The sequence below is a fragment of the Phoca vitulina genome, unplaced genomic scaffold (genome assembly GCF_004348235.1).
Source record: "Phoca vitulina isolate PV1807 unplaced genomic scaffold, GSC_HSeal_1.0 scaffold19, whole genome shotgun sequence".
NCBI classification, from domain to species: Eukaryota; Metazoa; Chordata; class Mammalia; order Carnivora; family Phocidae; genus Phoca; species Phoca vitulina.
The window spans coordinates 24,284,873-24,305,404 of NW_022589722.1; the positions used below are offsets into that span (position 1 = coordinate 24,284,873).

Sequence of the window (20,532 nt, forward strand, 5' to 3'; positions counted from 1 at the left end):
AGAAAATTCCAGACATTATATCATTTCAGCCATAAATATTTCAGAATGTATCTCTTACATACGAGAACATTTCTTATTAAAAAGAACCCCGCGGGTGCCTGGCTGGCTCAGTCAGAAGAGCATGCAATTCTTGATCTCGGGGTCATGAGTTCAAGCCCCACCTTGGGTACAGACACATTATTAAATAAATAAATAAACTTTTAAAAAAAGAACCTCAATATCATTATCACACCTAAGAAAATTAACAATTTATTTTTTTTAAGATTTTAGTTATTTATTTGAGAGACACAGAGAGAGAGCATGAGCAGGGCAGAAGGAGAGGGCGAGGCAGACGCATAACCGACGGAGCCACCCAGGCGCCCCCAAATGAAAAATTTCTTAATACCATCTAATACAAAGTCCATGTTCAAATTTCCTCACTTTTCTCAACAATGACCTTTCTTGACCGTTTATTCAAACCGGAGTCTAAACAAGGTCCATGCGTTGCATTTGGTTGCTATGCCTCTCAAATCTCCTATAATCTCTAACGGTCCTTCCTTCCTGCCTTGTGAATGCCGTCGTACTTGTTGAAGAAACCATGTCCTTCGTCCTGTAGAACGATCTCCCTGTTGACATGCTGGGCTGAACCCTCACAGTGTCATTGGACATGTTCCACTGTCCCCCCATTTCCTGGATACTGGTATTTAGATCTAGAAGTGTGGCCAGTGCAGGGCCAATTACTTGGGCAAGCAGACTTCCTGGGTGGTGCCGTGTCCTTCCTATTGCATTCCATCAAGAGCACTGAAGGTCAGGTTTTCCCTTTTGGGGTGATACTAAAAATGATCAGTGTCCCCAGGCTGATTACCCACCTGGGTGAAACCAGCTGGGCATCCACCAGGGGAAACAAGGAGGCCAGTGTACCCACCACCAGTGAGCAAGGAGGCGGCTATGGGGACACAGGTGAGGCGGACAGTGGTCCAGACCCAGTGGAGTGGAGGGGATGGCCAGTCCAGCCCTTTTAACAGCAGAGAGAGACCAGGGAGCTGTGGTTTATTGGACAAGTAGTACGGTGCCAAGAGCTTCCTGTGCAGCATCTCAAAACTGCACAGCGCACAACATAGAAGTCACTGTGTCTATTTTACTGGTGGGGCCGGTGAATGGTGAAGTAACCTGCCCAAGAGCATAGAGCCAGCCTGGAAAGGAGAGTAGGGCTCTCCCGACCGTCCAGAGTCGTCCCACACTGAGGTGACCGCTGCAGAGCCAGGTGGCCTCAAGCCTCGGTTCTGGCACTTCTAAGCCCTGTGACCTGGACCATGGGCCTTCTCCCTCTCTGTGCCTCAGTCTCCTAATCTATCAAATGGGAATAATACCTGCCCAAGGGGCACCTGAAGACCAGTACAGGGTGGTCCAACCTTGTCCCTCCCCCCCATGGCCGGCCCTGCCTGTGGGGCCCACGTGGGTCACATCAGTCCACAGAGCAGGCAGCTTTCTACTCTCCCATACAGACCCGCAAAGGGTTAAATCCAGACACCCCCCCCCCTTCCTCCATCCCAATTCTGATCCTTGCTGACTCTGCTCCCCCTCCCTACCACAGCTATTCTGGGACAATGGAGGCAGCAGATGGCCCGAGTCCTGTTCCCTCCACCCGACCCCCAGGATCTGGGAACAACCCGCAAATCTCCTGCTGTTGCTTCTAAAAGCAGGCCGGCCGGCAGCCTTCCGGATACAGGGTGGAGAGGACAACAGCTGTGGAGCACACCAGTCCATCCCCCACCCGGGCTGCAGGGCCAGGGCCACCCCTACTCCGTTCATGGCCCACAAACCCAGCATCAGCTTAGCCCAGAAAGAAAGGAGGCTTTGCAAGAGCCCAAGCAGCCCGACTCTGCACTTGACCTGCTGTGTGACCACAAGCACATGGTGGTCCCTCTCTGGGCCTCAAGTCCCTCTGTGGAAAACCAGGGCTGAGGCTCTGGGGCTCTGTGGTTCCAGCTGCGCCAGACAGAGTTGCATGAGGGACAAGGTGGGGTATCATTAGCTGGGGTATCCAAGGGCCGGAGGGGGTGCGCTCAAGGAGCCCCCAGCCTTGGCTGCCTGGCTTAGGGCCCCTCTATCCCTCGGGATCTCTCCTCTGTCCTCCCTCCTACCCCCAGCCCAGAGCCCCATGGTGGCCCCAACTTCCCACATCACTGGGAAGATGCAAGGGGAGAAGAGGCATCCCATCCCTAAGCCTCCCCAACCTTGGCACCAGCATTCCTGAACTTCTACCATGACGGTTTTCATTCATTCAGGCAGCCTCTTTGGGACCTGCGATCCTAAGCATGTCTGCATTGATTCATCTCCTACCGCGGCTGTCAAGCTGTCGCTTTCTCTGACACACCAGAGGCTGACTCCCTCACCTGTGTCTCCACTCTGCCTCTCCCAATTCTCTGGCTACCCCAACCCAGGCTCCGAGGGCAGAGAAGAGGAGTAGCTCCCGGCCCACTAGCACCGCATGCGCACACCCAGTCACACGTGGATACATTGCACACACACGTGTGTGACATGAGCACCAACACACACATCCACCACACGTGTGTCCTTATGCACAGACCTGTGTAGAAAGGGGACACACCACACCACACAGCCACGCACACCCTCACACACCCCGGGTCACCGTGACTCAAGCCCACGCTGGAAGACTCACTGCTCACAGAACCCTTCCTTCTCCGTGCCAGACTGTGCCGAGCCCTTCACGAACACTCTATCATTTCACCCAGATATCAAGCCACAGAGAAGGGGTTCCTTCCCTCCTCTATAAAATGGGCAAACAGGCCAGAGAGACGGAGTGGATGCTTCAAGGTCACGCATACAGCCAGCAAAGGCAGAGCAGGGACATCTAGCTCAGGACCCAAATCCACACCACCATCACCACTGTGACAGGCCAATCTAAGAGCCCGCCCCAGTCAGGAACACATTGGCTGCACGTAACGGAAAACTGGACCAAGAGAGGTTGAAACAAGTAAGGGTTTAATTTTCTCACAGAACCAGATGCCAAAAGGGACAGGTGTGCCTGATTGTCATGGCCTTTCCTTCATGATAACAAGACAACTGCCCCAGATCCAGACATCACATCCACGTTCGCAGCATAAAGGTATGGGGTACGGGACTGCAAAGTCTTCCCCAGAAGCCTCTCTATTGGCTTTGTTTAATTCGCACTAACAGACTGAGCAAGGGAGGCTGGGAAAGTGAGCAAAAGGATCGTCACCATGGGCTGGGATCCATCATGATCCACCATCAGGGTCTGGGCACGCTGATACTCCAAGCAAAATGGGATCTGTTAGCAAGGGGTCGGAGCAAGGAGCTGGACACTGGTCAGCAATGACAGCCCCTGCCACAGACCCCGGGCTCTGCCCTTATTCCACCTGGGTCCCCTCAGGGGTTGGGGATCCAGCCAAGGGAGCCAGGAGTGGGTGGCCCAGTGCTTGACCCCAGGGGAATGACAGAGACCAGAGCTGGGGGTGGAGGCCAGACCCCACCCAAGGGCCCATGTAATTCTCTGGAGGGTTAGGACCCCTGAGCCCCAACCCAGTTCAAGGGCCCTCCATGTTTGTTCAATTCAGCCACCCAAGGCCCATAGAAGCCCAGCCCCTGGGGCCTCTCTGGCCCTCCTCTGGGTTGTCCACCCAAGGCCCATAGAAGCCGACCTCCCAGGGGCCTAGGACGCCTTCACCGCCAGCCACCATCCAATCCTGGGCTGACCCACCACTCAGAGGCCCTGCCGGGGACTCCCTACCAAAGAGCACTTGCCATGAGTCCCCAGGGCTGCCTGGGGAGGCCAAGGACAGCCAGAAGCCTCAGCCCAAACTTTGCCCAGCCGTTCAGGGTTCATCTGGCCATCAGCTGTGGGCACCAAGGAGTATCTGGGTAGAGGAGACAATGGAGGGAATGGAACCTGTGGAGAGACCAGAAATGGACAAATGGTCACCCTGACTCCCACGCTCACTCCACGGGCTCCTGGGGGAGCGCATGTCACAGAGATGGTTTGGAGCCGGATTTCTCCCCCTCGGCACTCTTAAAATTTAGGGCCAGATAAGTCTTTGCCGTGGGGTGTCCTGTGCATTGTCCAATGTTTAGCAGCACCCCTGGCCTCTACCCTCGAGAAGCCAGGAGAACCCCCCTGAGTCGTCACAATCAAAAATGTTTCCGGACATTGCCAGATGTCCCCAGGGGGGTGGCCCCTCATGAAAACCACCAGTTTAGAGAGACTTCAAAGGCCAGAGATGCCACGAAGAGACCCCAGCTGAGGCCAGACTATCTGATCACATGTATCTGAGTCCCCAGTCGGCTCCAACCCTATTAGGCAGGAACCTTTGGATTCTAGAATCTTCAGGCTCAGAGAGAATTTCACATCCACTCTTAAACCTCTTGGCAGTCTAGCCATAGCTTGTGCCCTTCCACTGATGAGGAGCTCACTCCATCAGAAGGCGGTTCCTTTCATCTCAGAAATGTGAATTTTTTTTCCTATATTGAGCCAAACTCTGTCTCCTTGTAATGTCTAACTTGTTCAACACAGCCCTGGCCCCAGGCCCCTTAAACAGTCGTGAGCCCTCTGCCCCCGACAGAGAGCTCTGCGGGGCTTCAGAGCCAGGAGTCCTAGTTCCCCCAAGGGTTCTGTACTCCAGATAAATCCGAAGGCCCGACAGAGCCCCCAAGACCTTGGGGAGTCCCCTGCCCTCTCTCCTCCTGCATCTCAGCCACAATGGCCACCGCTACTTCCTTCGGCGGGCCTGTCCTCCCACCACAGCGTGTCACAGGCTGTGCGCCTAGATGCTCTACAGCAGCCAGGCCTGAGCGGAACAGCCCCAGCCTCCCTGTGGCCTGTGTGGGGACAGAACCGGAAGGTGCCCGGGCGCCATCTTAGCCCCCTTTCCAACCATCTACCTACTGAAAAGAACCACTGAAGAGTATCAGAGACACAGAGAGCCTACAAAAGCTCAAATAAAAATTTCCCATCGGGGCCTGAAGTTCTTCCCTTAGAGCATCTCCTTTGCCCAGTGAAGACACTTCAGTGTTCCAGGGGCTCCTGAAGAACCCCAGAGGATCAGGACTGGGAGAGCCCTTCAGATCCACGACACCCAGCTCCTTGTGTTACAAATGGGGAGGCTGAGGCCCAGAGAAAGCAAGGTATTTGCCCAAGGTCACACAGCAATCCTGGGGCAGAGCAGAGACTGAAATCCCCTCCCTCCACTCCCGGCTCTGTGCTGTCAGCCTCCAGGGCTTACCTTCCCTCCAGGTTCCCCTATGTTTGGACGCCTGGACTCAGCCCCCTCCTCTGATCCTACAGTTTGAGCCCCCAGACTCACCTGGAAGGGTCCTCCTCGGGGGAGAAGGGGCCTTGTAGCTTAATGACATTGAGCTTCCCCTCAAAGACGCCATAGCTGAGGGTGACCTGGGCAGAGAAAAGCGGAGAAGAAAGTGAAGGTTGGTGGGGTGTCCCGCTGGGGACCCCACAAGGGGGCGGTATTGGGCCAGAAGCAGGGATGGTCCGTAAGACATTCTGGGGGGCGCAGAGAGCCTGCCTTGGCCCCTGAAATTCTACCCTGAGCACTCACTGAGGAGCCCACCCCACTCTGCAAGGTGCTTCAAGCTTGTAGGGCACTCTCGTGCCCAGACCCTATTTCCCCAGCTGTCCACCTTACCTGAGAGGATGGAATGAGTCCCTTGCCTATAGACTAGGAAACTGAGTCTCAAGAGGGGAAGGCACCCTTCCAGTAAAGTCCATGCCTGGACAGAGGTTTCTTGAGACTCACCATGGGGACTTCACACTCCCTCTCTACCCAGAGCCTTGGGTTACTCCACATACAATGAGGACATGGGATAATGCTCCTCGTCAAGAGGCAGTTGACCACAGTGGTTAAAGACTGTGGACTTAGGGGCCACCGGGGCAGGGTTCAAATCCCCCTCTGCCTTATGTTAGCTGTGCTATGTTCAGCTCTCTGGGCCTCAGTTTCCCCACCTACAGAATGGGAATGTTAGTGCTGACCTCATGCAAATGTTGGAAGGAAACAGAGTTAAAGCAGATAAAGCCACCAGCATGGTGCCTGGCGTGGTGGGTATTCTGAAAATCCAGCCATTAGGGTACCTGGTTTTGGCTGCCCAAAATCTGCCCCCTTTTCCTGGCTTCAAGCCCTGCGGTCTTATTGGGGCCCACTCTACACCCTAGTTCCAGGCCTGACGAATCAACACTAACTCTTGGCCCTGGTAGGAAACGGGTCATGTGACACAAGCAGGCCTTCCAAGCGATGAGCACCAGCCCCGGAATGTGGCAGAAGGAGGAGCTCTCCTCCTGTGGGTGGGGTGGAAACCTGGAGCTGCCATCTTGCCCGCCTGAGGGTAAGCCCAGTGTCAGGAAAGACAGACCAGAGTGGGGACAGTCTGAGCACGCAGACTCAGTCAGAACCAGCAAGCCGGCCCCCAGCTTCTCAGGCTCATGAGCCCATACATGTCCTTGTTTGTTCGACTGGTCTGTGTTGTATCTGTGTCTCTTGCTGCCAGAGTGTTCTGACTCGCACTGTTGGGTGAAGGATCCCAAGGGCCTTCCCAGCCAGGATCCCTACGGAACTGGCCACCCATGAGTAGGAGGGCCGTGTGTGCAAGGCAGAGCCTGCTGGAACTCCGTGGAGTCGTTGCTTGCCAGGTGGTAGAATGGGGTCCCCCTGCCCCAGCCAGACATTATGCCTGAGGTTTCCCACTAAGCACCTGCTCTTTCTCAGCAACATCTGGGTTAGAAAGAAAGCAGGGGGGCAGCAGACAGGTAAGCTTTGATGAAGGCAGGACAACCCACAGGCAGAGTTGGAAAGGGCAGGCCTGACCCCTTTGGAGGGATGTGGGGGGATGGAAGGCTGAAGAAGGAACAGAGAGACAAGAGGGAGCAGAGCAGGTAGGGAGGGGAGCAGTCTGAACCTGAAGGCAAGCTTCACCTGGTCTGTGCAGGTCGTTCCAGCTGGCGTTCGGGGACCAGACCAAAGAATTTGAGCATCACAAACGCTAACCCTTGCGGGTTGGAGGTGGAGAGGGCTGAGTCACTGTGGGCCCGTCTGAGGGTCCTTTCCCACCTTGAGCCTCAGTTTCCCCATCAGTAGGGGATAGCCCTCCCCCAACGCATCCTTCCCCCATTGCCCCGGGCCAGCTCACCTGCTCTGGGAGCTGGGCAGCCCCCAGCAGCTGCAGGGTCTCCAGGTGGGAATGGAAGAGGGGGCTGGGCTGCAGGCGGCCGCCTAGCTTGCACTCAACAATGTAGCCCACAGTGCAGTCGTCAGGCAATCGGATGAGGGCAGACGTTTCCACGAAGCGGGAGCCGCTGAGAGACAGAGCCGTGCTGTGGTCACTGGCACAGGGCTCCCCGTGCCTCCCAGAAGGCCCTCCCTCCACTGGGGCCCATGGGCAGAGCAGAGCCTCCTGTGCACTGGGTGACTTCGGGCAAGCCACAAACCTGGGGAGCCTCAGCATCCTCTTCTGTGAAATGGGCATGAGAATGGCCCTGCCCTCACTGGGCTATTGTGAAGATTAAGTGGAAGAATGGCAAGAAGAAGCCCTTTATAAATGTATCCCTTCCTCTCTTTACATTCATTCACTCATTCATTCATTGCTGAGCCTCGAGGAGCTACCCGGAGCCAGGTACCAGGCTAGGGCTGCGGATACAGAGATGAGAAGGAAAAGCATCCTGCCCTCGACAGCAACCCTCATTCTGAGGGGAGACAGTGAACAGGTCATTTCAGAGTAGGCCTGGCACTAAGTCAGAGGGAAGCATGAGGCCTGGGAGACACAGGGAGGGTAAGGTGGGCTTCCCAGAGGAGGTGGCAGTCTTTTGCTTTGCTTTTTATTTAATCATGACAATGGCAGGCTTTAAATAGAGTCTTACAGGATGTGCTGGACTCAGCCAGATGCGGAGGAGGGAAGGGGCAGAGTCCCGGGGAAGGGCATCACGGGACTACATGCCCCATGAACATCCCTGCGGGCCAGTTTGGGCAGGCCGCCCCGCTGCACAGAACGCCTCCCTGAGGGGCTCAGTGGGTGCAGAAACCCAGCCTTCCCTTCCCACCCCAGGCTCTGCCCGAGGGTTGCACCTGCCCAAGGGGGGTACCTTTTTCCAATTCACGCAAATATACCATAAAGGTGGGCAGAAGCCCAGATGGGGGCACTGGGCACAGGGAGGACCCCTGGTCACGGGTACACACCTGCTGTGGACATGTCCTAGGACAGCATTACCACTCCCAACTGGGGCCCGAGGTCCCCTCTGGAGGACCCCTCCCATCCAAGTCAGAGCACACCAGGGTGGTACAGTGGCAAAGCAGACAGGCCTTGGAGCCAAGCCCAGCAGCTGAGTGACCTCCGGCCTGGGTGACCTTGGACCAGTCACTTGCCCAACCTCTCACGCCTCGGTCTCCTTAGCTGTGGAAACAAGGCTGACATACCTTCTTCCCCGGTGAAGTGCAGCCCTGGCTCAGGGTCAGCCCCCAACACGAGGTAGCGAGACGGATGTTGCTGCTAATAACAACATCCTGTCCAGGCAGATCTCGAGAGGCCAGGCCTTTGCCACTTCCTCTCTAGAATACCAGTACCCTCATCCCATACTGGGGGCTTCCACCACCCCCAGGAACCCCTTCACTTGAGGGCCTCTAGGGCTAGCCCAGTTCAAAGGCCACCCCTTCCAGGAAGCCTTCCTCCTGTCCCCAAGCAGAAGGCCCTACTTCCTTCCTCTGAATGCCTCTACACTTGGCCTTCACCTCCCCTGTGACACTGGGGACCGGGTGCCAGCCCAAACATTTTCCCATTTCACCCTCACACCAACCATTAGCTATCATATTATCAGGTCCATTTTACAGATGGGGTCACTGAGGCTCCCAGAGATTACACAACTTGCCTGTGTGTGGCAGAGTGCCCTGAGGGCGGGATGGCAGGTGGCATGCTCACCACTAACTGTGTAACTCTGTGACACAGCATGAATGAGAGGCAGTTTCTCCTGAGCTCACTCTCAAGCCCTTCCTGCTGCGAAGCCCCCCACACACACCAGGCCCTACTCTCCCCCACCCGCCTGTGGGGCTTTGCTTACCTGGCCCACGGGGCCATCTTCAAAGCCAGTTTGCGATTGATGCAGAAGCCAGCACCCCCGGTGGCAAACCAGAACTGTACCGGCCTCTGGGGGGAGAGGTGGGGAGGGCCAAGGAGCAGGGTGAGCCTGGGGGTGGGGGCAATGGCCGGGCCCTCCCTCATTCCCAACCAGCATGGCTCAAAACCTTTTTATTTCACATTTCACTAAAGTCTTGCTACAGCCTGACATTATTATGCCCATTTTACAGACAAGAAAACTGAGGCCCAAAGTCACATGGCTAATTAAGAGTGATGGGGTCACCAATTAGACCCCGGTCTGGCTGGATTTCAGTTAAAGAGAATATGTATCCTATTTGTCCACCCAGCACACCTTACCCCTTTCCCCAGCGGAATGCCTCTACCTCACCCCAGGTGGTTCAGGAGGGGCTGCCAAATGCAGCACCTGCTCCCCGGGGCCACAGGAGGTGGGCAGGGGCCCGAGGAAGGGTGGATCACAAGGCCACACCCCCTGACCCAGTGATTGGCTCAGTGACGGGAAATGACTTAGGCCAGCCAATCTGAGTTCTTCCCTGAGCTCCATATGCTACCTGGGAGGAAGAGATGCTTTCTACAGTCACCAGTCTTGGGAGCGGTAGTCCCAAAGCCACTGATACCCAGCCACCTGCACTGGCCTCACCACTTCCAGGTCCTGGGACTGAGAAGACTCTGCACAAGGAGAACGAGGCCTCTCACGGAGTAAGGAGAGAATGACAGGCAGGCCTGTGAGCCCCCAAGGCCAGCAAACCCCTTGACATCTCAATCTCAGGAACCAATAACCTCCCTTGGGGTTTAAATCACTTTCTGCCCCCACCTTGCCGGTGAGGCCCCATGAAGTCACAGCTCATGAATTTTTTCTAAGGCTTTTGGCAAACCCTGCTCCTTTTCAGCTGTACTATCTCTTGACCAACAAGTTCCCTACGGTTACCTTCTCCCAAGTACATAGTTGGTGCTTAATTGATGCATGTTGCATGGGGTTGGGTTATCTCCCATGATGCAACAGTAAAAAGAACCCAGGGCAGGAAACCGGGAAGCCTGACTCTGGGGCCTCCGCCTCCTCCACTCCTCCCAGCTGTGTGACCTTGAGAAAGTCTCTGCTCCTCTCTGGGCCTCAGATTTGTCACCTGTGAGCACTTCTGCGGCAGTTCAGCTGGCCCTGTGTCCTCCTCCTAAAGACCTCTACGAGCTACTTCTCAAAATGTCTCCCTCTTAGCTAGAGGTCAGGCCTCTAAGCAGAATGAACGGGTTCTTAAGGACCTGACACACAGGAGTGCCCAATGAATGCTCGTTTGATGACCTATGGGCCCAGGGCTTCCGTTCCCAGATAATTAAAGGAACAACAGCAGTAACAGTAGAAGGGCCTAACCCTGAGCACTGCTGCACAGCGTCCTGTGCCACAGAGGAGGTGACGAGGTGCAGAGAAGGGAGGTCACCAGCCTGAGGTCCCAGAGCTGGGACTGAGCCTGAGCTGGAACTCTTGCCCCCTTTTGCTGTCCCCTCCCCCAACTACACAACCCGGGGGGTATCCCAGAATCCAAACAGGCTGGGACACTTTGGGGCAGAGTCTAAGGATCCCGCCGATGGAGTGTGTGCAAGGAGGGTGTTAGTGCACGTTGTGGGGTCAGGGCCTGGGTGTACTCAGCAGGTGCTGAACCTGCCCAGGAAGCAGGAGGCCGGGGGACGCAGGTGGAGCTGGGTTGGGTACTGATCGCTGACACTTACTAGTGTCATCACGAGCCAGGTCCCATTCCAAGCACTTGGGTAGGTGACCTCATTGAATTGTTCCCTTTTTTGCTCACAACCACCCTATTAGGTGGGGATGGTTATCACCCATTTTGCAGACGAGGAAACTAAGGCACAGAAAGGTGGGGTGACTTGAGCAAAAGTCAGGAAGCCAGGAGGTGGCAGATGGCGTGTGAAGCCAGGGAGCCGGGCTCCAGAGCAGCGTTCTCAACCCCTACCGCCAAGCATGTGGCGCTGTGGGGGCCTGGGGCACCCCTCGCTCACCTGGAGTCAACTCACACACACACCCCCAGGGCCCAGGAGGATTTAATTAGGGCTCAGAGGCCGATTAGCCGCTGATAATTAAGGTTGTGTGCTTCCTGCTCTTGGTTTCCCTAACGAAGCAGATGGTGAGCCGGGGAGGCAGAGAGCCCCACTGCAGGCCCAGCTTCTGCTCCACGTCCTGCCTCTAGGGAGGGGGGGCCCCCTGACTAGCCTTTTCCCTGGGGCCAAGGGAGCCCCCTAGGGGCCTGGGTCATACCAACACCAGAAGCCTGGTGGGTCCTGGGGACCAGGAGAGAACCATGCTCCGTACTTATACTACAGAATTCTTCTCTGTTTATCTGCAAGTTCAATTTAACTACTATCCTGATTTTTGGTTTATTTGTTTCCTAAACCTCACAACCCTCATTAGCAGCCATCTAGGTCTGGAGCTGAATGAAGCTGGTGCTAGGGACCCCATTGTGCCAGGTGTCACCTCTTTAGTTGCCGGTCAGTGAAGTCTGGAGAAAGGAGGGGTGCGGAGGGGAGGGGAGTGCTCAGGGGCTGGGGGGCAGTGCAATTTACCACGTGGCCCAGCAGTATCCGGCATTTGAACAGCTTGTACGACTACATGACGATACCAGGGGCTAGGAGCCATGCCATGGAGTCAGGCAGCCTCAGCTCACCCCCCCACACACACCCCCACCCCACACACCCCTGTAATTGTGTGACCAGAATGAGCCCCTGCTCCTCAGTGACTGAGGCCCTACTGCGTGCCAGAGTCTGCGCCTCGCCTGCATGATCTCAGTCTCCCCATTTCAGAGAAGACAGGATCCGTGGCAAAGTCACCAACCCAAACACACAGCAAGGAGACCAAATGAGAAAGCCGGAAAACCTACCTGACTCCGCAAGGGCCCTGGCCCCGCCCCCCGGCCTGGCCCCGCCCCCCGGCCTGGCCACAGCCAACACCCATGGCCAATGCACGAAGGAGAAAGAAGGGACCCACCGTGCGGTTGTGGGGCCTCGGCTCAGAAGCGCGGATAGGCCGGTTCAGGCTGGGCCGGCCTACGTAGACGTCGTGAGTCTGTGGGAAGGCTTTTAGCAGCTTCAGCAGTGCCCTTGGGTTCACGTAGTTGTCGTCATCCACGTGGCAGAACCACCTATGGGGACAGAAGGGGGATGGTAAGCTTGGAGGAGGGTTCCCAAGGGCTGCCAGCTAGCCAGACTCTCCCGTGCCCCCCATTATCAGTCAGCAAAATTAGGCAGTGAGAGTAGCTAACACTGAAGGCCCATGCTCTGAGCCTGACAGCATCTTGTGTGAGCTCCCGAGGAAAGTGTGCCCACTTAACAGGTGGGGACCGAGGTTCAGAAAGGTTAAGACACTTGGCCAAGGTCACACAGTCAGGAAATGGCAAGACTTGAACCCAGACCGTCTGCCCAGAGACAGACCCCAGGAGGCCCTTACATGATTAAATTCACAGGACCCAGCTGACTTCATTTTTGACACAACACCCTATTCGGGAACTAGCCTGAGGCAAAGGTCACACCTGGCCCCAGAGACCCAGGGGCACTCACCGCAGCCCACGGGCCAAGAAGGTGTCAAACTCAGCAGCCATCTTGCAGGACAGGGCGGGGTGGCTGTGCTCAGCAGAGCAGTTGGTGACCACAAGGTGAGACCCTAGAGAAGTGAGGACAAGTCAGGGGACCCTACCCAGGTCCTCCCCACAGCCGTGCACACCATGAGAATGCAGAGCAAGACTTCAGCCTGGAGCGGCCCACCCATTCCCATTTTACACATGGGGAAACTGACCAGGGAGGGCTGACCCTCCAGGACCCCAGAGCTAATGAACGGGAGGCTGGGCTGGGACCCACGAATCCAGGGTACCGTCCAGAACAGCCCCTCTTCACACCCACACCCGTTTCCAGGGAAGAAGCCTGCTCCCCTCCTGGGCAAAGGGGAATCCCCACATGCCAAGAGAGGGCAGCCCTGTTTCTTGGGGACCCCAGGCCATGGGACAGCCACCCCAGCTTTCCCTGGAAACAGCTGAGGGGCCCCACCTGGACTTACCCAGTCTCTCCTGGAGGCCTTCATCTGGGCTGTCGGTGAAGACAAACGTCTAAGGAGAAAGAGGAGTCGGGACCGGAGTCAGCCAAGGACAGCCCACAGGCACGGCCCTGCTGAAGCACCTGTCAGAGCTCTGTCCTCCTCCGGCAGCGACAGACACACCCCCTCCCAACAGCGCCACACACTCCTTTCAGACACCATGACTTTCTCAGCTACTCCCCTTACAAGACACACAACACAGCCTCACACCACGCACCAGCCACCGTGTCACCGGCACGAGCACCCTTGCAGACCAGCGCCCACGGGGACCCTCCCAGAGTCACACCCTCTTCTATCCCACACACACACACACACACTGCAGTCCCACCTGGCCCCTCCATCACCACACGTACACAACCTGAGACACTTTGTCAGGAGACAGACTCTGCGTGGAAAGACCCACACCCGGGGACAGCACACCTGCCTGGGGAGATGGTCATGGTTTCACAGCCACACAGACTCCCTGGGCAGGTGCAGCGTCCTTACGAATCTCAGAAATTTTACATCGTGATCCAACCCCAGCTCTCCCAGATTGCAGAAGGAGCCCACCAGCAGCTTGCACAGTTCCTGGTCCCTGATGACCTCACTGAACCTCAAGACAGGTGTCATGATCTGTCCCCCCCCTCGCAGATGGCAAAACTGAGGCTAAGGGACAGACTACAGTTGCATAGTTGGCAATCGCTGAGCTGGGATTCGGACCCACAGGCCTTGGACCTCTCCTCACCACGCCCCGGGCAGGTAGAGGCCACTCAAGCCCTAGATAAATTGAACACAAACTGAATGAGAGACAAATGAGAAGAAGCTTGTGGCAAGACAGACCCACAGCCGGGGACCCGTCTAACCCCCATTCCACACCCTGCCCAGCACACGCACCTTTTCTTGCCTGAGCAGGTCCTCTCGTCCGCCAAGCACAGCGAGAGCCTCCTCTGACCCTTAGGTGGCCCTGTCCAGGGCCTGGACAATTTTGACTTCTTTCCAAGGGAGGACCAAGGAGAAAGCATCCCACCTGGTGAAAGGCCCTCTACATCCCCATCCCTCACTCGGGCCACCCTGGGGCTGGCCCTGTCCTCCTTCCAGACTCAGGGCCTCCAACTGCATGCCCCTCCCCGCTCAGCCACAAACTTCTCCCTGGTTTTCAGGAACCAGCCCTTCAGATCAGATCAGCCCCTGCTTTGAGCCTCAGTTTACCTGGCTGGAAAATGGGGACTAGCAGTAGCTGTGACAGTAAAGTGAGATAATGTGAGAAAGAAGAAGAAAGAGGTGGCAGTGAAGCCTGGCTCCGCTTCTTATCTCGGGGGAAACTGAGGCACCGGAGACCAGAAGCCAGGGTTGGGCACAGGAAGGGGCACAAGGGAACGAGTCCTGTCTCCCCAAGAGCCCACAACCATGGGCCTTCTGAGCCATTATCTTTCAATGGATTAGGGCAAGACCTTCAGATCTCTTTTCCTGTCAGGACCAGAATCAGATAATACCCATACCCACCACCCCGCCTAACACCTTCTGTGGCTCCCTACTGCCCTCAGGATAAAGGCCAGCCTCCTAAGTGTGGCCATGAGGGGCCACCCAGCCCCTGTGCCTGATGCAGCCTATCTCACCACTTCCTGCCCCACCCCTTCTCTTAAATCCAAAGGTCTTTCAGTTCCCCAAATATGCCGCACACATCCACACCCCTTTGAGCCTTTGCACATGCTGTGCCCATTTCTTGCCCCCTAACTCCTAGTTCAGTCATCACCTCCTCCAGAAAGCCTTCCCTGACACCCCTCCCATGTGCCCCTCAGCCACCTGTTCCTCCTGATGGTAAGTAACAACAACCCCTCAGTTATGAAAATCTATCCTTTGGTCTCTCCCACCAGACAGTGACATCCTGAAGGGCGCAGGCCTGGTCTGATTGATCTCCCTGTCCAGGAGACCTGGGCAGCATCCACCTTCTGGGGCCCCCTCCCTGGGTGTGTCTCCCACCTTCAGATTTAGCTAATACTGGAGGTCCCTAGATATCCCTGCAGAAAGTGTTGGCGGCCCGATGCTGGCCCTCTTCTCTGTCCCGTCACCGCCCCAGTGACGCTATCCAGCCTCTCGGCTTTCAGCAAGAAGCCATCAAACCCCACGGTAGCCACAACTTCTCCCCGGGTGCCTCAGACTCAGTGCCCCAGCTCCTCCCAGACCTGTGCTCTTCTGGGGGCTCCCCATCTTGCTGGGACCCAACACCCTGGGGTCACCACGCCTCCTCTCCTTCTTTCACACCCCACACCCACCCAACCTTCAAACCACCCAGGATGCCACCTCTCCAAGCAGCCTGCACGGCCCCTGGTGGCCCAGCCCCTCCCTGGTCATCTCCTGCCTGCTTTGCTGCAGTCACCCTTGCTCTGCTCTCTCTGCTCTGTCCTGCCCCCACCCCAAGTCTGTTTTCAACACAGCCCCCAGGGAGCCAGGGAAGTAAATCAGGCCTTTCTTGCCCGGCTCCCTGGGAAACTTTTGCCACCAAACAGCCACCAGATAGTGGAACTCTCTGGAGTTTGGAGCATGGGCCAAATGGGCCAGGGCATGTTTGCTGATGGATGAATAAGCCCAGAATCAGTAGGGGAAGGGGGAAGGAGGGGGTCCCGCTGCAGGGCTGGGGGCTGGGCGGGGCGCATGAGGCTGGTGTCCCAGTCCCTGGGAACCCTGAGATTGGGACAGAGCGGTGGGCAGAGTTTCCTCTGAGCCAAAGGTTGCATTTAATTTGTTTAAGGAGGAGACTCTGACAATGGTTAAAACCTCACAGGAAAACAAAAGGATAGGCAGCCCGCTGGGGTCAGGGGAGAGGGGACTGGGGGCCATCTGGTGAAGAGGAGGGAAGATGTGGGGCGGGCTCTGCGGCCCCCACCCCCCACCCACCGCCCTCGAGGGGCCTGTGGGGAAGGGAAAGGCTCCCCACCCAGCCTCCCCCAGCCCGCCCCCTCTGCCTGGGACAAAGGCTACGCGAGCCCCAGCCTGCTGCCACAAAGGCCCACCTGCCACCCAGCCGCCCTTAACCAGCTGGGGCGGGCGCCCAGCCCTGGAGTTAACCAGCTCAGGCCCACTCCTGAGGGCAGAGCTAAGAGAGGCTCAGAGACCCTCCTGTCCTGTGTGGATGGGGAAACTGAGGGCTGAAAGGGGGAGGGTCTTAGCCAAGGTCACAGAAAGAGATGCGCCAAAGGGTTGAGACAAAGGGGCCCCAGACGCAGTGTGCGGTAAGAATGTGTCTCCCTGTCTCCCCTCCTCTTACTCAAGTGAGCATCCTTCCTTTCCTCAGCCCTACATAAAGGACAAGGTTTCTCGACTCTGCCCCTTGTGCTGGGGGCGGAGGGGTGTTGCGCAACTGAGTGAATTCATCTCCTACCTCGGCTTCACTGTGCTCGGTTTCCTCGCCTATAAAACAGGCCTATCGATACCTCCCACTCGGGGCTGCTGTGGGGGTTAAACAGAGTGAGGCATCTGATGGGCAGCCCCTTGGGTGCTGAGCAGTGGGCATGTGGGATTGAGCTTGAGGCACACAGTGGGTGGTTGCTTCCTCTCCTTTGCTGACCTGGTCCTGCCAGGCCCACCCAGGCTGGGGGCCCCAGGACCCTCTCCTGTAGCCCAGCGACAAGGCAGCTCTGGGATCCTGGGTCTCAGCAGAGAAAGAAGGGCCCCAGCCAGGAGGAGGGGGCTGGGTCCCACTGGGCTCTGCGCCCCCAAGCCTTCGGAGTGAGGGTGACAAGCACTTCCTCCCTCTGGCCTCAGTTTCCTCATCCGGGGCAAGGGCACCACCATGGTGATCAAGACAAGGCAGGAAGGGGCCTCAGACCACGTGAGGCAGGCTCCCGGGTACACGCAGCGCCATAAACAGGAAGGTCTGCGGGGAGGGCCAGGCTCAGTGGCTTCCGCAGGAGGAACCAGAATCTCCCCAAGATGAGAAGCTGCATGGGGGGGGCCCAGGGAAGAACCTGGATGCTGGGGTTCCCCCTGGAGAAAGGGTTAAATAGGGTGCTAGGACATCATGGTCAGGAAATCGGGGAGTGGGGGTGCCCTCTCCCCAGAAGGCCCTGGGCTCCTGCAGACATCACCTCCCCTGCTCCTTGGTCTCCCAGGAGCCTGCAATCCCCTCCAAAAGTCCAGTCACTTCCTCCCATTGAGCCCATCGCCACAGTAGGGACTGTGTGTGTGTGTGTGTGTGTGTGTGTGTGTGTAAAGCTAACCCTTCACCTCCCCCAGAGATGGTTCCCAATACCCCTAAATCACTGACTTTGCTTGGGGAGGGCACTGGGTCTGGGGAGGGCAAGAGCCAGAGGGACTCAGCTTGTCCCCAGAAAGACATAAGCCACACGCCCCCATCACCCCCATACCTCTTTGTCATAGCCCATCTAACAAGGACACTTTGGCTCCATGCAGGAGCACACACACGCGCACGCACGCACACGCACACGCGTGCTGGGCAGACCTCTAACCTCTCCCCGCCATCCTCGGCCACACCGTCACAGTGGACCTCCCCCGCTCCGTCCGAAACTGCCCCACAGGAAAAGAGCACAGGAGATGAGGCGCCGCTGCGCTGGGCACACCCCGGCTAGCAGCGGGGGTGGGGGGGGGCTGCCAGGAATTCTGATGCCCCCCCACCCCGCCCCTCTCCCCGAACAGGCCCCCCCCCAAGACCTTCGCCTTCTCAGCGGCTCAGCCCCTGATCTCCTCCCGAGCAGCCCGAGCAGCGGGACAACAGGCCTGGGCACACGTCCGAGTCAGGACCTCGAAGACGCCTCTACCCGGCCGCCCCGCACTTCCCCGCTGTCCCCATCGCCACGCTGGGCCAAGGTGGGCAGGAGCAAAGCCTGTGCTAGAAGAGCCAGGAGGGACTGAGGGGCCTGGGGCAGGGGCCCGGGCTGGCCCCTGAAAGACGTGGAGCAGGGGGCCTTAGGAGCACCTGGCTCCAGGACCAGCGAGGGGCCCAGGCCGGGCAGCAGGAGCCCCTGGTCCCTGGAGGAAGGAGGAGTGGGAAGACAAGCCCAGACTGGGCACGTGGGCGGGCAGCTTCTCCCTGGAGGCCGCCAGGGACCCCAGCCCAACAGAAAGGCCTCCGGGAGTCCCTCAGGCCAGGGCCCACTCCTGGGGCCCGCAGTCACCCACTTGTCACCTGTTCCCTGGTCCTGGAGACCCACGTGTCGAGCAGCAGCTCCAGGCGGGAGCGGTGGAAGGCTCGGGTCGTCTTGACTGCAATGAAGACATCGTGCAGCCGCAGCTCAGGGGACAGAGGGCTTGGCGGGCTCAGCCCGGGGGTCTCCCGCATGCTCTGTGGGAACAGGCTCGAGTGGTACCGTAGGGAGAGGAGCCCCATGCACAGAAGGGTGAGGAGGGCTCCCGCCAGGCCCCGGACGAGACGGCACTGCATTGGCCCTGGGACCCCAGACAGCTCAGCCCCCGAATCCCAGCCGGACAGGGAGGCGAGGCTGGTTCGGCGGGGGCCCCGGCCCAGGCAAAAGTCTGGTAGGCATCGGGGGGTGGGGGTGGGCAGGCGAGGAGGGGGAGGTGGGAGCTGGTGCTCTGGCCGGGGACGCCGAGCCCCGGCAGCCCCGCCGCCGCCGCCGCCGCCGCCGCCAGCCCTCCACCTGCTCCCTGCGCGCTCCCGCCCGGCTCCGGGACGCCTGGCCCCGCCCCTGCCTCCAGCGCGGCCCGAGGGGCGGGGCCGGCCCGGGGAGCCCCAGAGGTGGCTGGAAAAGGCTCTGCCGAAGGGACAGCCCCGGGCCGGCCAGCCGGCGGGCAGGCCAGCTGCTGCAGTGGGGGTGGGGACAACAACAAACCCTCCATGCCCCATGGAAGGGAGGGGCCTCACAGCCTCCCCACTCCCCAGAGACTGTCTGCTTAGCTCATTCAACACCCATTGTTTTACCGTGTCCTGCTCTCCAGCCTCCCAGCTTTTGCTCACACTGTACCTCCTCCTGGATGCCCTCCCCCATCCTCCCCACCGTCACCCATGTTCGTTTCACCCAGCTCCATCCTACTTGGACGTTAAGGCTCAGCTCAAGGGTCTCCCCTTCCAGAAAGCCTTCCCTGATGCCCCCCTCCCAACCTCCAGGGCACCCACAGTAGTTTGCTCAGCTCCTTGGCTCTTCACAACAGCGGGAGGATTGCTAGTCCCAGTTGATAGCTGAGCACATAAGGCACAGAACGATCGAAGATGACCCAGCAGCTCAGCCACAGAGCCAATGGAACCCAGGTCTCTGGGCCTCACCTGGCCCCCAGGAGGCCCCAAAGGGTGCCTGTCCTGCTGTAGCCCACCGCACCCCATCTCACTCAGCAGTCTTTATTGCTGCCTCTCTCCCAGCCAGGCCAGGGACAGAGGGCATTCTCCAGCCACCACCTCCATCTGGTTGGACACAAGGTCGCTCACATCTCATCCTTCCTGTTAGAACCCTGCATCTCCCATCTCCTTCAGAACAAAAGCCCAAGATCACACCGCAGCCAACAGGTCCTGTGTGAACTGGCTCCCCATTCCCTCCAACCCCGCCTCCTACTATTCTCCCCTTGCTCCCTCCACTCCAGACCCCCTGGGCTTCTGGCCAGTTCAGGCACACACACCCACCTCAGGACCTTTGCACATGCTGTTTCTGCCTGGGCCTTTCCCTAAAGGTCTGCACATCTCACTCCCTCACCTCCTTCAGACCTACACAAATGTCATGTTCTCCACAAGGACTTCCCAGGCCACTTTTTAAAAATTGCACTATCATCTCCCCCCTCCTTCCTAGCCCCCCCAGACCTGTCCTTTCCAGACCCCTTTTTCTGCAGTATTCTCTCCATAGCACTTTTTATCTTCCAACACCCTGTATATTTTACTTATCTATTGTCTGTCTTTCTCATGAATATATCAGGGCAGGGGGTTCTTTTTTATTCACCGAATCTCCACTGCCTAGAACAGTGCCTGGCCCACTAAAGAAATATTCATTAAACACAAGAAAGTACCAGATGGCTGGTGAATTGGACTGGGCCTGCTGTGGCCCAAGCCTGTACTAGGCGTTTAGGGGGAGAGGAAAGGAGAACCAACCCTTTGGAATCACCCTCCTGTGGGCCAGCCCCATGCCAAGGCCCCTCATGGCCCATCTTCTCAGAACGGCATCTCCAAGGGATGATGCCAGGCTTCATGCCACACAGACCAGGGTTCAAATCCTGACTGGGCTACTTACCAGTTTTGTGGCTTTGGTCAAGTTACTTCACCTCTCTGAATTTTAATTTCATCATTTAACAAATGGAGACAAAATTAAGACATGGTGAGAATTAAGGGGTTAGTGGGCTTCTCTGCCCAGTAAAGGGACACCTACCATGGGACCAGACAAAGCCAACTGCCTCACTGAGGTCCC

General features: G+C 57.7%; 1 protein-coding gene across 1 annotated transcript; it reads right to left on the reverse strand.

Annotated features, from left to right (window-relative positions):
- Nucleotides 1–1,591: 1,591 nt before the first annotated feature.
- Nucleotides 1,592–18,761, reverse strand: MFNG (MFNG O-fucosylpeptide 3-beta-N-acetylglucosaminyltransferase). Its single transcript, XM_032416763.1, has 8 exons — nt 18,315–18,761; nt 13,157–13,205; nt 12,664–12,766; nt 12,095–12,248; nt 9,071–9,156; nt 7,153–7,318; nt 5,322–5,407; nt 1,592–3,910 (listed from the first exon to the last, which is right to left on the reverse strand). Exons 1-8 carry the CDS (start codon nt 18,567–18,569, stop codon nt 3,844–3,846), a joined length of 966 nt encoding a protein of 321 aa, XP_032272654.1. The 5' UTR covers nt 18,570–18,761; the 3' UTR covers nt 1,592–3,843.
- Nucleotides 18,762–20,532: the final 1,771 nt, after the last annotated feature.